At 43.2% G+C, this 15,601-nt stretch overlaps 1 protein-coding gene across 1 annotated transcript; it reads left to right on the top strand.

Annotated features, from left to right (window-relative positions):
- Positions 1-2,560: 2,560 nt before the first annotated feature.
- On the top strand, positions 2,561-14,941 carry LOC308136034 (carboxypeptidase A1-like; the record flags this gene model as incomplete). Its single annotated transcript, XM_080504230.1, has 11 exons — positions 2,561-2,625; positions 6,300-6,381; positions 6,466-6,600; positions 7,084-7,185; positions 10,046-10,147; positions 10,377-10,478; positions 10,563-10,673; positions 10,792-10,882; positions 12,904-13,103; positions 13,181-13,265; positions 14,754-14,941. The coding sequence occupies 11 exons, from the start codon at positions 2,561-2,563 to the stop codon at positions 14,939-14,941; spliced, it is 1,263 nt and encodes a 420-aa protein (XP_080360356.1).
- Between the last annotated feature and the right edge of the window lie 660 nt (positions 14,942-15,601).

The raw sequence follows: 15,601 nt of genomic DNA, 5'->3' as shown, positions 1-15,601 counted from the left end.
CAGTCACTCCTATTGATCGGTCGTGTCACTTGTGAATCATTTCAGCAATCTGTTGCCTTTGGGAGTTTCTCCCTTCAAGTTACCATTTATAACAGGGTTCTCCAACCTTGGTCCTCGAGGACCCCTGTCCTGCAGGGTTTAGCTCCTCCCAGTTCAACACACCTGATTGCAATGAATCCATTACCCCAGTAATCCATTACTTTAGTGGTTTACCGCTAGTGATCAGTGATTACTGATCTACGACCCTAAGGAGGGCCACAAACCCCAGGTTTGGAACCAATAGACACTCAGCAGTGAATGCAGAATGTCTCGCCTCCAGCCACTCATTGGTTGAACCGACTGGAACAGCGCAGGTGTCTGAAATGCAATCTTTGGCTGAAACCCCCTTCCAACTACTGCTCAGGGCCTCTTTCCTCCAACTGCCGAGAGACACACATGACACAGAGCGCACAACGTGGAGCCGCTCAACCAAACCAAGGCTCAGCCCACTGGACAAGCAGAATACTGTTCAGATGACTTTTTCTCTCTTTTCCTTCTTCAGACCCTTGGAATGCGAGCCAGCGTCTCTCCTCACCGCCGTACCGGCCCCACTGTTCTGCAGCTGAATCCAAGGCCCTGCAGTTGTGGTTCTGGACACCGAATCCAGACCTGGTTACAAGTTACATCACAAGACCCATGCAAAGGAGTACAATTCAATACGTTTATACATTTTCTTACTCCCTTTAAATCATGTAAACTTGCACCTATCAGACAAATTATGTTGTTTCTCTAGATTTGTCTTATTTACTGAAAGTTTTTTTTTCTGTTTTGTTCTTTTTTTACATGTTAAAAAAAAAAAATCAATCAATCAATGTGTATTAAATATTTTATTTAGTCATTTGTATTATGAGTGCAATTTGTCAGTTTTGTTTAGGTTTCTTTGTTTCTTATTGGAGAAACTGACAATAAAAAGTTACAAAAAAAAAAAGTAAGACAATTATATTACATTATTCTTGCAAGAAGAGACAAAGTCACAGTACAACCTTTGCATGATTGTCTAGGAGTTTGTCAAACTATGGAGTGGGATGGAACCTCTTAAAGCCTGAGTTGTTTTGTGAACGATCCACCTGCTTCCTGCACTGCAAACTCTCAAGGTCACAAAAAGAAGCACAGGTTCCAAAAGCGCTGACACAGGTCATTCTACAAACTGCTAAATCACATATCAAGCTCTCTCACACACACACATACACACACACACACACACACACACGCACACACACGCACGCACGCACGCACGCACCGCACACACACGCACACACACACGGAACCCTGACTGGACTTGCACCGGAGACATTTCCAGAGTGACACAAGGGTTCAGGCTAAGCAAAATTTTAAACTCAGGTCTGAATCTCCTGTTTTAAGAGCACAGGCCTAATAAGTCAGCTGACCTATAGCACTGATTTAAACAAAGAAAAAAAAAAATGACGGTAAATACTAGGGATGAAATCGCTTTGGTAAAACGGACCTCTATGTCACCTTCAGAGGTCCGTCAAATGTCTCCCATGAATAAAGTTTGCCAATTTTTAACCATTTTACATGCGGGAATCTTCCTGACTACAAGTTAAAGAAGTCTCTTCAGAAAGAGGAAGCTGTTGGAGCTCAAACTGCTGTTTCACAGTGACAGGGGACTCTTTGTAATTGACTGAAAGGAGCAGGAAACGTGGCCAAGTGCATAAACCTGGTCTGGTCTGTGAATTCGGCAGCTGTGTTCCACAACACACTTCACTGCAGCTTCTTATCGGCTGGAGCAGATTACAGAGGGAGCATGTTATTCGGACAGAGATCGCAGTAGTGAGTCATGAAGAGGGTTTTTTAAAGGGTTTGCATGGTGGGATGTGATTTAATGTGGGGTCACTATATTTGAAGTAAGTCAGTAAAAAAATCATGTCAAACAAAAGGTTGGGTTTCTTTCTGACTGTTTGACATTCCCACTCAAAATGTGTAGAGGAAAAGAAGGTAAAACCGTGACAGACTTTAATAAAAGCAGGTTTTCTCTAAAGAGTGAGTCAGCTGATGTGAAGGTCTTCACTCATGTTCATAGCACGGTGGCTAAACAATGATCAAACTTATTTCCCTTTTACAAGAGCTACAGAGAGTTGATTCTGGTGAGGTACAGGTTTGGTGATAACACGAGGGTTTGTTTGTTTATGGTATTGCATTGAGTGATGCTGTTGTATAAAATTGTAACTGTTGAATTTTGGGTACGTGAATGCATTGACATTTATGTTAAATTAGGATTATATATCATGTCACTACTTCCTCTGTTATATCTATTTAAGAAGATATTACTCAATAATAACCAAACCCTGCAGATCCCAGACACTGTTCCTCCATTTAAAATTCATCAAATGTGACAAAAACATGATGTAACTTGTGGGGTGACTTCGTCAGACGGCGTGGGAAGGAGAACAGCCGACTTCACGCCTCTCTCAAGTCAGACCAAGGTTGTGCTGGTGGACACGTGATACCCTGGGCTATAAAGATGATCTCTGGCCCCGCCAGGCTCACGCTGGTGGTCACCATGAAGGCTCTGCTCGCATTTGCCACGCTGTTCGTGGCGGTTCTCACCAAGGAAACGTTTGAGGGGTAAGTGGGCCACGGGATGGGCAGTATCATAGCAATGTGGTGGACTCTGGGGCTTTAAAAAGTCTCTCGCTTGCCTGCCATTGGCTCATGTCTTTGATCTGATATAGCCTGAAGTATGGCTAGATTAAATAAAACCACCGGTTCATCCACAATCAATTTAATCCATGGCGCAACCACCATAGTCTTCAGAGACTGACGGATGCCAACAATTAAAGATGTGTTACTTCAACAGTCACAAAGACGTTTATAAGTTGCCCTGCAGGGGCTTTGAATAAAGTCGGAAAGCTTCTCAGTCCAGTCTTGGAAAAGCTCTTTACACCTCAAAGTGGGGCAGTGATAGTGTCAAACAGTCTGCAGGCCAAAACCCACCAATCGGCTCAATCCAGCCCTCTGACTGAAAAAACGTAAACTGAGAAGCAAACTTAACTTAGTTGAATCTGTTAAATCAACAACAAAAACATTTCAGTCAGCATCCTTACACAAATAAAAATATATCTAGAATTGAAGACAAACATATTTGTTCACAATACATGCTCATGAGCAATTGTCATTTGTGTTTTTCAGAACATGAGGAATTGAAGTAATGTGAGCCAATATTTTTAAGTTCACGCACGCAATAAAATCTTATCCTCTTATCTTGTTATCTTTACAGTGTTTCATTCAATATTTCAAAACACCAAATACTACAATAGCTATAAGCCATCAGCATTCCAAAGCACCACAGACCGATAAAATAAGATATAAAGAGACGGGGATATTGCTGCATTCGTGGAAGAAAGACAATGAACAATCTATCATACATACACTCCAGTTTGTACAGATGACCTAATGATCCTCAGAAAGTAAAAAGACTTCGATTTTATTTTTCATGGAGAAAAGTGGCCATACGTCAGCTGTAAACGCTCTGTTTAATGACAGAGCCCTAAAGTTTCAGTTTTATTACCTGCTCACTCTGAGTAAATCATAGGAAGTGGGCGTCTTTGAGCCTGAACAGTCTTTGAGCAGGGTAGAAGTGTGCAGTAGTGTACATGCCTCTCGATTTCAGCTCTGGAATGCATGAAGCATGTAGAAACAAATCCTCTGTTGTTAGGCCTCAGACGTTCAGGCTCTGTTCGGGAATCTTCTCTAAAAGTATGGAATTCACTTCTTCCTGAATACTTTTGCTCACAATCATCCATATTAATGTGTAAACTGTGTCACACCTCAGGCATCTGGTGAATGATATTGAGTGACAAAATTTGGTCAATAGATTTAAGCTGATTTAGGGGCATGGGGATGTAAATCCAGTCATAATTCTATTTTGTTAACGGGTTTTAAATGATAGAAAATGTCCTCCAATCTGTTTTTGAAGTTGTTGTTTTTTTTTGTAAAAGTTGCAGCTAGAATTCTGACTTACAACAATAATTCTGGAGATCTTAAGCAAGCAGGAAATAGTTTTTTTGTCCATTGTACTCTCCCTCAATAGGGCAGGGCAAATGTATTTATAGAGCACCATTCAGACAAAGAGATAAAAGTTATACGGCCTATGTAACATCAGCAATGCTTAACAATCAGAATCAGAATCAGAATAGTTTTTTATTGCCATTGCTTGTAAACAGGTTCACAAACTAGGAATTTTTCTTGGTGAGATGTGCAACATTAAACATAAAAACATATACACTTGGTTTAGATAAAAAAAAGCTAAAAACTTTAAGCTATAAGGCTTTAGGAATATAAAAAGGAATATAAAAATAAATAAGCTAAAAATAAGAGGTAAAATATGGTAGACGACAACAATGGACATAGAACAACAGGATGGATTTACTTACGGTGCATAAGGTGATGGAGTGATAAAAAGTGATACAGTGATAAGTGGTGCAGTGGGTCTTAGTGCAATAGAGCAGGTTACAGTCTGTACCGAGTCATTAAGTCTCTGTATTGTTCATGAGTCTGACGGCGGTGGGGAAAAAACTGTTCAAGTGGCGGGATCTCTGGGTCTTGATAGACCGCAGCCTCCTGCCTGAGGGGAGAGGGGTGACTAGTCCGTGTCCAGGGTGAGAAGGGTCAGCAGTGATCCGACCCACACGCCTCCGGGTCCTGGAGATGAACAGGACTTGGAGAGATGGGAGCTGACAGCCAATCACCTTCTCAGCAGCACGCACAATGCGCTGCAGTCGGTACTTGTCCCGGTCTGTGGCCCCGGGGTACCACACTGTGATGGAGGAGGTGAGGATGGACTCGATGATGGCCGTGTAGAACTGCACCAGCATCTTGGTCGGCAGCTTAAGTTTCCTCAGCTGCCGCAGGAAGAACATCCTCTGCTGGGCCTTCTTGATGAGGGAGCTGATGGTTGGCTCCCATTTGAGGTCCTGGGTGATGGTGGTACCCAGGAAACGGAAGGAGTCCACAATGGAGATGGGGGTGGGGGAGTCTGTCAGGGTGAGGGGGGACGGAGGGGCAGTGTCTTTCCTGAAGTCCACGATCATCTCCACTGTCTTCTGGGTGTTCAGCTCCAGGTTGTTGTGGCTGCACCAGGACGCCAGCCGGTCCACCTCTCTCCTGTAGGTGGACTCATCACCGTCAGAGATGAGCCCGATGAGGGTGGTGTCGTCCGCAAACTTGATCAGTTTAACGGACTGGTGACTGGAGGTGCAGCAGTTTGTATACAGGGAGAAGAGCCAGGGGGCAAGTACACAGCCGTCAGGAAGTCGGTGATCCACCTGCAGAGGGAGTCGGGCACGCTGAGCTGGTAGAGCTTGTCTCGTAGCAGTCCAGGGAGGATGGTGTTGAAGGCAGAGCTGAAGTCCACAAACAGGATCCTGGCGTAGGTTCCTGGGGAGTCCAGATGCTCCAGGATGAAGTGGAGGGCCAGGTTCACTGCGTCGTCCACAGACCTGTTGGCTCTGTAGGCGAACTGCAGCGGGTCCAGGAGGGGGGCGGTGATGTCCTTGAGGTGTGGCAGGACCAAGCGCTCAAAGGACTTCATGACCACAGACGTCAGCGCCACCGGCCTGTAGTCATTAAGTCCTGTGATCCTTGATTTCTTGGGAACAGGGACGATGGTGGACGATTTGAAGCAGGACGGCACGTGGCATGACTCCAGAGAGGCGTTGAAAATGTCTGTGAAGACGGGAGCCAGCTGTTCCGCGCAGAGTCTCAGGGTGGAGGGGGAGACCCCATCCGGCCGGGGGGCCTTCCGCGGGTTCAGTCTTAGGAATTGCCGGTGCACGTCCTCCTCGCGGATGGATAGGGCAGAGGGGGAGGGAGGGTCCATGGCGGCCTTAGATGAAGTGCTGGGGTTGTTGATGGTGGTGGTGAACAAACAAAGAGAAGTTGCGTTGTAATGGTGAGTGAAGTGTAAAAAGTTGTGGCTCTAAAAGTGAACCTGGTGGAACACCCCAAGCTCCATTGTTTCTTACATCAGGACCAGTGATGCTGGTAACACGTTAATTCAGTAACACGTTATTCTCATATGACCTCTTTCTTCAGTAACCAGTAATCTAATGTGTTACTATTTCCAAACCAGCAATCAGATTAAAGTTACTTCTCCAAGTCACTGTGCGTTACTATTGGAGTGTCCCGCAGGACGAGTTTCTTGCCAAGAAAGCCGCTTTACTTACTTAAGATGATTCAGCTGAATGAAATAAGCCAAGTGGACTGAAACAATGTGAAATATTGTGGTTTTATCTTTGCAGACATCAGGTGCTTCGTATCGTTGCGAAGGATGAAGAGCAGCTGTCTCTGATCAAGGACTTGGAGCAGTTCGAGGAGTTTGAGGTCATTTATCAGACGCAAATGTGACTTGATTTTTTCACTCTTGTTATTATTGTTTTGTTCCATGATCGATGTGTGTTCTTTCAGGTGGACTTCTGGAGAGACGTGAGCAATGTGGACACTCCTGTTGATATCAGAGTTCCCTCCGACAGCCTGCAGTCTGTTAAGTTCTATCTGGAGACAAAGGACATTGAATACTCCATCATGATCGAAGACCTGCAGGTACAGTCTGAACATCCAGTTTTAACTCTTTATGAACTGTCATCACTGACTGATTGGGTTACTTTGGTATAAGTTGCTCCACTGCAGCCCCATTGCATTATGGGTTCCCAGCATATTAGGTCTAGGACTCAGAATGAGTCCGGTCTAGTCCCTGTGTTGATGAACACAAACACTGCTTTTTGAAGTGTTTCTGTTTGTCATAGTAGATGGTAACTTTTGGATGTATTTTACCATTATTATAACACAAAATCTGAAGACTTCTTAAAATTTTCGTAAAGATAAATCATTTTACTGAGTCTTTGCATGTTGATTTAATTTCATCAATGGTCATCCAAGCAGCTGGTTTAAAAATAGCAATGATAGTTCACATGAGATTTCGTCTCCACAATCCTGGATCAGTCACTATTTTTCAGAGATTGTAGAAGCAACTGTGGAATGACTGTTGATCTCTGACTGACTATATGTGATGTCCCTGCCGTGCAGGTGATGCTGAATGAGGAACAGAAGGAGATGGATACTGCTGCTCGCCACGAGTTCTTCAGTACCGACAACTTCGACTTCTCCAAGTACCACCCCCTCCCTGAGGTGAGTGCTGGGGGGGCAGGTGGAGGTGGAATAGCTTGAACTCAGATATGAGTTTTGCTGCTGAAGCCAGTGTAAGTAGTAGAAGCTCCATTTCACTGCCCAGTTTCAGACAACGAGCCTCCAGGTGTCATTTGGACGTCTATCTTCGAAAAAGATAGCCAAAAAAATAATGTATTTTTAACTGTTAATGCACCTTAATGAGGGGCAACCTCCAGCAGCGCTGTTGTGAAGTTTACTTGTGTCAAACATGAGGCCCATTGGACCAAAACCAGCCGCTAAAAGCTCCAATCAGCCCCAGAAACCACGGAGCATATATAGGATTTATAGGATATTCTTTACATTTTACTGTGTTTTTCAGTAGAATGTTTCATTAAAAATTGACTTTATGATGCGGTTGTAGTAATGTTTTGTACTAATTGTGTGATCTTGCCAAATTCATCCTGTACACTGTGGCCACAGCAAAGAAACACTTTGAAGTGTAAATTCAAAGGTTATTACAGCAATATTTTACCAGTCCAGCCTCCCAAGATGTAACTGGACTGTATGTGGCTTCTGAAGTAAAATTTTATTATGTAGTGATTTTGTATACCGGTATATCAAATGAATGTTGATATATGATATTCATTTTTATATTGGTTCCGTTATGTGCTTTTAAATAAGTATGTTTCTTTCCATAACATATTATTTGGTCCTAAATAACTAGTCCTACAATGTATCATGTCACAATATAGTATTTAGACTATATTGCATATACACAATGCATTAGAATGCACAATTATACATTTTTCTTTCTCGGCCAAATCGCCTAGTGATCATTTCCGCTGACAAAAGTTGTGGATAGTACTGGGGTACCCGGATGGCTCTGACCCAGTTGATTGAGCGGTCATCTGCCAATTGCAAGGTTGTAGGTTAGATTCCCATTTCTGCCTGTCCACATGTCCTAATGTCCTTGAGCAAGACGCTAAACTCCAAAACTGACAAACAATGTACAACTCTTTGAAAGCAGAATATAAGAGAAATCCACTCACTGTACCCAAATGTTTCCATTTTCCTCAATCCTCTCCGTTGAGGTAGCGAGCACATCGTTACGGCTCCATAACGAGGAGTTACAATGCAGCCGTCTGTTGATTGGTCAATGGCGATTATTATTCTTGAGAAGCCCGCAATATTTTAAATAGCTGATCAGCCGTATAAACCCTCCTGTCGTTGTTCACATACACCACTTTTCTAAGGCTGGTTGCTTCGTTAACTGGGTATGTTTAAATGTGGGCGCTGCACTGCCCCCTGGTGTTCCCCCGAGGTGCTGACGCTCCTTCATAACAGGAGAGGAGGGGATTCAGCAGGACTGGTTTTCCAAGCTGTGTCACAGAGAATGGAGGTGCACAGCTTTGAACCTGAGCTACACCACAACAAAACTGTGTACTATGTTGACTGTCACATAATGATGTCACATATCTGCGTTGTTACACAAACTTTCACAATGCTGCCTACAATTTAACCGTACTCTCTGTGGTGGAACTGCGCAACAGATTTGGGTCTGGGTATGCTTAGCTGTACCATGCCGTACCATACTATGCAATAGAATCAAGGCTTTACTCTGCCCCAAAACATGATTGACTTATTATGAACAAATGTTTGACTGTGACTCTTGCCATGCTACTGTGGTCATGTGTATATCTTTCCTCATGTCATTATGCTCCTGGTGCCAGTCAGTTCTAGGAATAGTTCTATTAGATTAGAGAAATGCCAGTCAGGGGCCGCATACAGCCCACTTTCATCTTGACCGTCCAGACAAGTAAAATAATGTCATGACATCCTTTCAATGTAAACTCTCAAGTTTCTCATTGTTGTGGTACAGCGTTTGTGTGCTGTGTCTATATATGTCTATAGTTTCCACAAAAGCAAACAATTACTGCAGAAAATAACTACAATCTCAACCTAAAGCAAATTAAAATCAAACCTTCTCGTACAAAATACAGTCCAAAAAAACTACTCCTATAGATCTTGAATTATAGATGTTTTTGCAAACTCACTCTGACAGCATGGCTTTGAGGCTGATGCTTTCATGGCAGCATCACCAATATCTCAGTTCAGGTCTCAGTGTGGTGCTGTGTCTACTACAGTTAAGAAATTTGATTAAAATCATAAAGATTTTTATAAAAAAATTTTTACCAGCCTTCTTGGCCTGTTTCTCAAGTAAGATATATTGAATTACAGTTGTTGAGATGCAGAGGCAAATTAGAAGTAAAACTGCGGCTTCTCATTTGACACGTCTATTTGACACGACTTCTCAAATGTCATTAGATCGTTCCAGTGTCCACAACCCTAAGTTGTATAATGCAGGTAAATAATGGAGCCAGCTGCACTAAAGCTGAACAAGATTATAATCAGTCTTGCATAATTTCTCAAATATGCTGGATGAAAGATGCAAAAACAAGAGAAAATATAAGCTAAACAACAATCTCAGTCGTTGTGCAACCTGGGTAAATTAAGTGAATGAAAATAAAAATAGGACCACAAAAACACATCTATCTCTTTTTCAGAACACTATTCTCTTTGTTTTTTTTACTATAGGTTTAGGGTTTTAGGAGGTGAAAATTGGTAAAGGATTGCACATGCATGAAATACATATATTTCGAAAGAGATGACATTAACATTTACACAGATGTAAATAAGGCTGAGTACATTGTGTAGATGCATTATTTCTCAATATCGTCATGGTGCTTGACATCTGGCCTGACGATCCTACGTGGCTTTCATTGTCAAAAATTACCCCACAAAGTACAACGACATGTTACACATACTGCGTGAATCTAATGATGGAAAACTGACACAAAACTCCTTTTGATCTTTGGTTCAGATCTGCAGCTTCCAGAACATGCTGGTGTCTGAGAATCCCAACCTGGTCAGCAAGATTGTGATTGGCCGTAGTTACGAGGGACGTCCCCTCAATGTGCTCAAGGTAACAAGAACCTCTCGGTGGCACCGGATGAAGATAATACTAATTGAAACCTGAATGTCTCAATGATGGGAACTTTTGTTTGACAACCCAAAGAAGCATGTCTGTACGTCCACAAAGGCTGAGAATTGTTCCCCCTCATTTTTCACATGTACTACACGAGATGCGTCGCAGACATGAACATCTGGTTTATTCATTGTCGTCTAACTGCTGTTTCCTTTGTCCATCCCAGTTCAGTACTGGTGGAAGCAACCGTCCCGCCATCTGGATCGACACCGGCATCCACTCCAGAGAGTGGGTCACTCAGGCCAGCGGCACCTGGTTTGCCAAGAAGGTGATTTGAGAGTCCCGCTGTCATGCTGTCGCCACAAAAGCAGAGCTCTGCAGGTCTGAACACACGTGTCCTCTGTGCCACTAGATCGTGACTGACTATGGCCGTGACCCTGCTCTCACCGCCATTCTCGACAAGATGGACATCTTCCTGGAGATTGTGACCAACCCTGATGGATACTATTACAACCACAACAGCGTGAGTGTCTGCTTGTCACGTCTGTCAGCCAAAGACTCCTTGAGGCTTCTGACCTCCGTGTCAAGGGCAGAGGTTTGGGTGGATCTGTGATGAACTAAAGGCAATTGGATGTTTGCAGAACCGTATGTGGCGTAAGACCAGGAAGCCTAACCCTGGATCCAGCTGTGTTGGTGTGGATCCCAACAGGAACTGGAATGCTGGATATGGAGGTGAGGTATTTCTTTGATGTTAAACTCATGAAAGGTGGGACACTGTAATATCTATTTGGCAAATCATTGCAATGCAACTATGGTCAAATTTTTCAATATCAAAGTGGAATTTTGTGCTTTGATCGAATATTGAAAGTGATCTGGCCTCTGGAACTCCAGGCTTGATGTTGGATTTCAAATGCTTGATGGTTTAGGACCCATGTCTCCAGGTTCTGTTTAAGAATGTGTCAAATGTTTTCAGTTAATGACAGTTCACATCACAAAAGTTTTGCTGTGCATTGCTTCTGTGTCCCTTTTTTCAGAATTGAATATTTTGAATGTTTTCTGAAGCCTTGTTTACAGAACAGCGTCATCAAGTCCAGACACAAAACTTCTATAGTGTTTTGGGGTCCGTTGATGCAACGGTGGTGCTCAGAGTCACTGAAAACAACTTTCTGAGGTGACATTTTTCAAAAAGAGCCCGCTAAAAAGTCGTCTGTCGTCTGGGTACTCCCATTGTTAAAGGAGTCATATAATACAGCTTTTCAACACTTTCACATAATCTTGTTGGTCCAAAAATGTTATATTCAAAGTCTATCTCTCCAAATTCAGCTTTTCCTTGATTTTAAGCCATTTGAACATTGGATCATATGAGCTGCATTCACAATCGGCTTTCTGTCTGGAATGGCTCCGCCTATACATGCCCATCTTCAGAATAAAAAGAAAGTACTTCCTCTGGTGGTGCCATGTGCCACAGTAGAAAGGGAGGGCCTCTCTTGATTGGGATTGGCTAAACTCCCAATGACACTATAGGACACACTTTCTCCACTTCCAGAGTGTCATTCCAGGTATTGGGATGCATATTACTGTTGGAAAACCTTTGGAAAGTGCATTTTGCAAAATATCACCCCTTTAAAGGTCCCATATTATACTAAATCGACTTTTCTGTGCTTTAAACATCATAAAAGTGCTATTTGGGCTTCATATACATCCCCAAAATGTTTTTTTTTTTTTCATTGATTCCCTCAAGTTTGAGTTGGAGGGCGATCTTTCTCTGTTCTAACTGGTGGGGGGGCTCAATGCGTTGATTCAATTTGATGACACAGCACCACCTTGCTGATGCTGCACAGAGCTGGAGAAGCCCCGCCTCCAGGAAGATTGACATCCCGAGAAACCAAAACAAGACACGCCCACGAATGTGCCAGGGAGCGCACGCAGCCTCTTCTCTGCTGCTTCACATTGATCACATTGAACGCTGCGGATTTTGTTGCTGTCAATAACTGTTTTCGCCATCATGTCCACTTGGAGAAAAGAAGAAGCACAGCGGCGAATGTGGCTGGACTTTTTTTTTCTTTTCTGCAAAGAATCTGTTTGTTTGCGAGCGACACTTCGCCAAAGAAACTTCCAGAACTACGGTACTTTGAAACTGGACTTACTCAGAAGCTCATCTTGAAACCTGCTGCTATTCCCACAATAAAAGATGCTAACGAGGCGCCGAGATCTGTAAGTACATTACTACCAAGCCAGCGTGAGCTGCTGGCTACGTCACAGAGGGGTTGGGAGGAGGCGGGCTGTGGTCTGGGCTGCAGTCTCGTGAGGGCGGAGGAGGAGGAGGAGGAGGAGGAGCTGACAACCACCCGTTTCATGAGAGGTGACGTCACCTCAATCCAAGAAATAGCTATAATTTCACAAGTTTTGAGTGTTGTATACTGTATCACCCAAATTATTATCCCACATGAGCATAGGATGGACTGTGAAACATGAAATATAGCGAAATATGGGTCCTTTAAATCAAATAATTTCATGATCTGTATCGCCACCAGCCAGCAGGGGGCTGTCAAATCCTTTGGATTATTTTTTTCCTTGGGACTGGCTCAACTTTCTGTTCTGAAATATTTAACTCCAATAAAAGCAGGATGAACTGAAAAATCCTTCAATACAACTATTACTTATATATAATAGATGTAAAATTATTTGTGCTAATACTTAATTGCAGTGACATGATTCTCATGTGTACATTTAACTGTTCTGTGTGATTTTAGGTTCTGGTGCCAGTGGCAATCCCTGCTCCGAGACCTACTATGGACCCAGCGTTCACTCCGAGTCCGAGGTCAAGTCCATCGTGGACTTTGTGAAGTCCCATGGCAACCTGAAGGCCTTCCTCTCCATCCACTCCTACTCTCAGATGCTCCTGTACCCCTACGGCTACACCAGGACTCCTGCCAAGGACCAGGCTGAGCTGGCACGTTGACAACAGTCTTCAAGAGAGATAGATGTTGTCCTGTCAGCTTGGTCTCATGGTGATCTCTGTCTCTGCAGCATTCTCTGGCTGAGAAGGCCATCACTGACCTGGCCTCCTTGTATGGCACTCGCTACAGATACGGCAGCATCATCAACACCATCTGTGAGTCCCTGCAGTTTTAATATCAGCCTTCATGTGTCGGCCTCTGGTCAGCAAACATAAAACCAACGCTCATGATTTGCTTTGATCCCATTTTCAAAAATTAAACCGCAGGCCTAACACTGATGAAGTGACGGGCTTGTTCAGCTCAATCTGATCCCGTTCAATTCCATCTCATCCCATTCAACTCCATCTAATGCCATTCAACTCAATCTGATCCTGTTCAGCTCAATCTGATCCTGTTCAGCTCAATCTGATCCCGTTCAACTCCATCTCATCCCATTCAACTCCATCTAATGCCATTCAACTCAATCTGATCCCGTTCAGCTCAATCTGATCCCGTTCAACTCAATCTGATCCTATTCGACTCAATCTGATCCCGTTCAACTCAATCTGATCCTATTCGACTCAATCTGATCCCGTTCAACTCAATCTGATCCTATTCAACTCAATCTGATCCCGTTCAGCTCAATCTGATCCTATTCCACTCAATCTGATCCCGTTCAACTCAATCTGATCCTATTCGACTCAATCTGATCCCGTTCAGCTCAATCTGATCCTATTCCACTCAATCTGATCCCGTTCAACTCAATCTGATCCTATTCGACTCAATCTGATCCCGTTCAGCTCAATCTGATCCTATTCCACTCAATCTGATCCCGTTCAACTCAATCTGATCCTATTCGACTCAATCTGATCCCGTTCAGCTCAATCTGATCCTATTCGACTCAATCTGATCCCGTTCAGCTCAATCTGATCCTATTCAACTCAATCTGATCCCGTTCAGCTCAATCTGATCCCGTTCAGCTCAATCTGATCCCGTTCAGCTCAATCTGATCCTATTCGACTCAATCTGATCCCGTTCAGCTCAATCTGATCCCGTTCAACTCAATCTGATCCTATTCGACTCAATCTGATCCCGTTCAGCTCAATCTGATCCTATTCGACTCAATCTGATCCCGTTCAGCTCAATCTGATCCAGAAGAGGATGACATGATAACAATAACAATAAACCACAAACATATTATACAGGCACATCCGGAATATGTTTCATGCTTTTTTAATCATGTCAAATACAGAATATCCATCTAATGAAGTGTATAAACAACCTACAGACATTTTATGGTTGTAGTGTTGATTTACTCATATTTTAGTGGATGTTGTTGGGAAATGTAAAATTCTAAACTGTTTAAACTCTTGATATGAAGATACTTAATTAACAGTTTTTACTACATTTTTAGAGGTAGTGTATGTAAACGACGTTTGATTTTCAATATTACAAAAACAAAAAAATGTCTTCCTGTAAATAGTTGAAGTTCCTCATTCTTTATTTAATAATCCCAAGTTTATAAAAGTATTACCAAATTTACGAATGGACAAAAGAGCCACTAAAGCTCCATTTTTCGCATGCAGTATTGCTTTAAGTGTTGCCACTTGATTTGTTGTTCCAGTCTGATGATTGTCCTGTTTTCTACTCATGTTTTACTTCAGACAAGGCCAGCGGCACCACCATTGACTGGACCTACACCCAGGGCATCAAGTACTCCTACACCTTTGAGCTGAGAGACACCGGGCGCTATGGCTTCATCCTGCCAGCCAGTCAGATCATCCCCACCGCCCAGGAGACCTGGCTGGCCCTGATGGCCATCATGAACCACACCAACAACAACCCATACTAAAGTGTGTGTGTGTGTAGCAGTCCACCATGCTTCACCACTTCACACTCAGTCACTCCTCACACGTGCCCACAATCCCACTCGGACTAATAAAACAGCACATAAAAACAAAGACTTCTCCGTGGCTTCATTCCCATGTCTCACATTAGGCTTCATAAACATGTTCTCGTCATGCAGGTGAACTTTCACTGAGCTCTTTTCTGTGGTCATTCATGAAAACAGGCCACAGGCTCCAGCAGAAAGCAGCTTTGTCACTATTTCATTCAAACTACTGTTTACTGCAGTTTACTGCAACGCGTAAAGAATCATGTCAAACTCATAGGGTATGTCTGAAATGTCCCTCCTCACTCCTTATCTATCAACTTCTCCTGAACCCCAGAAGAGTTTTGTGTAGCGGCCATGATAAGGACTGCATGAATCCTCAATACGCAAAGAAAAAGAAGGCTTGTTGCCTCCTTTAGAACCTCCTTTAGGTTAGGAACCACTGATGCTTCCTTTAGAGCCTCCTTTAGCCTAAGAACCACTGATGCATCCTTAAGAACGTCCTTTTGCCTAGGAAGCACTGATGCATCCTTTCGTAAAGGAGGCAAGCTCATGTTGTCTCACAATTCCTTGCGATGGTGGTGCTCTCGATGTCAGAAAAAGAACACAGATCATATAAGT

This window comes from Blennius ocellaris (genome assembly GCF_963422515.1).
Source record: "Blennius ocellaris genome assembly, chromosome: 11".
Lineage (NCBI taxonomy): Eukaryota > Metazoa > Chordata > Actinopteri > Blenniiformes > Blenniidae > Blennius > Blennius ocellaris.
The sequence above is the reverse complement of the archived record's forward strand: the minus strand, read 5'-3'. Positions and strand labels throughout refer to the sequence as shown.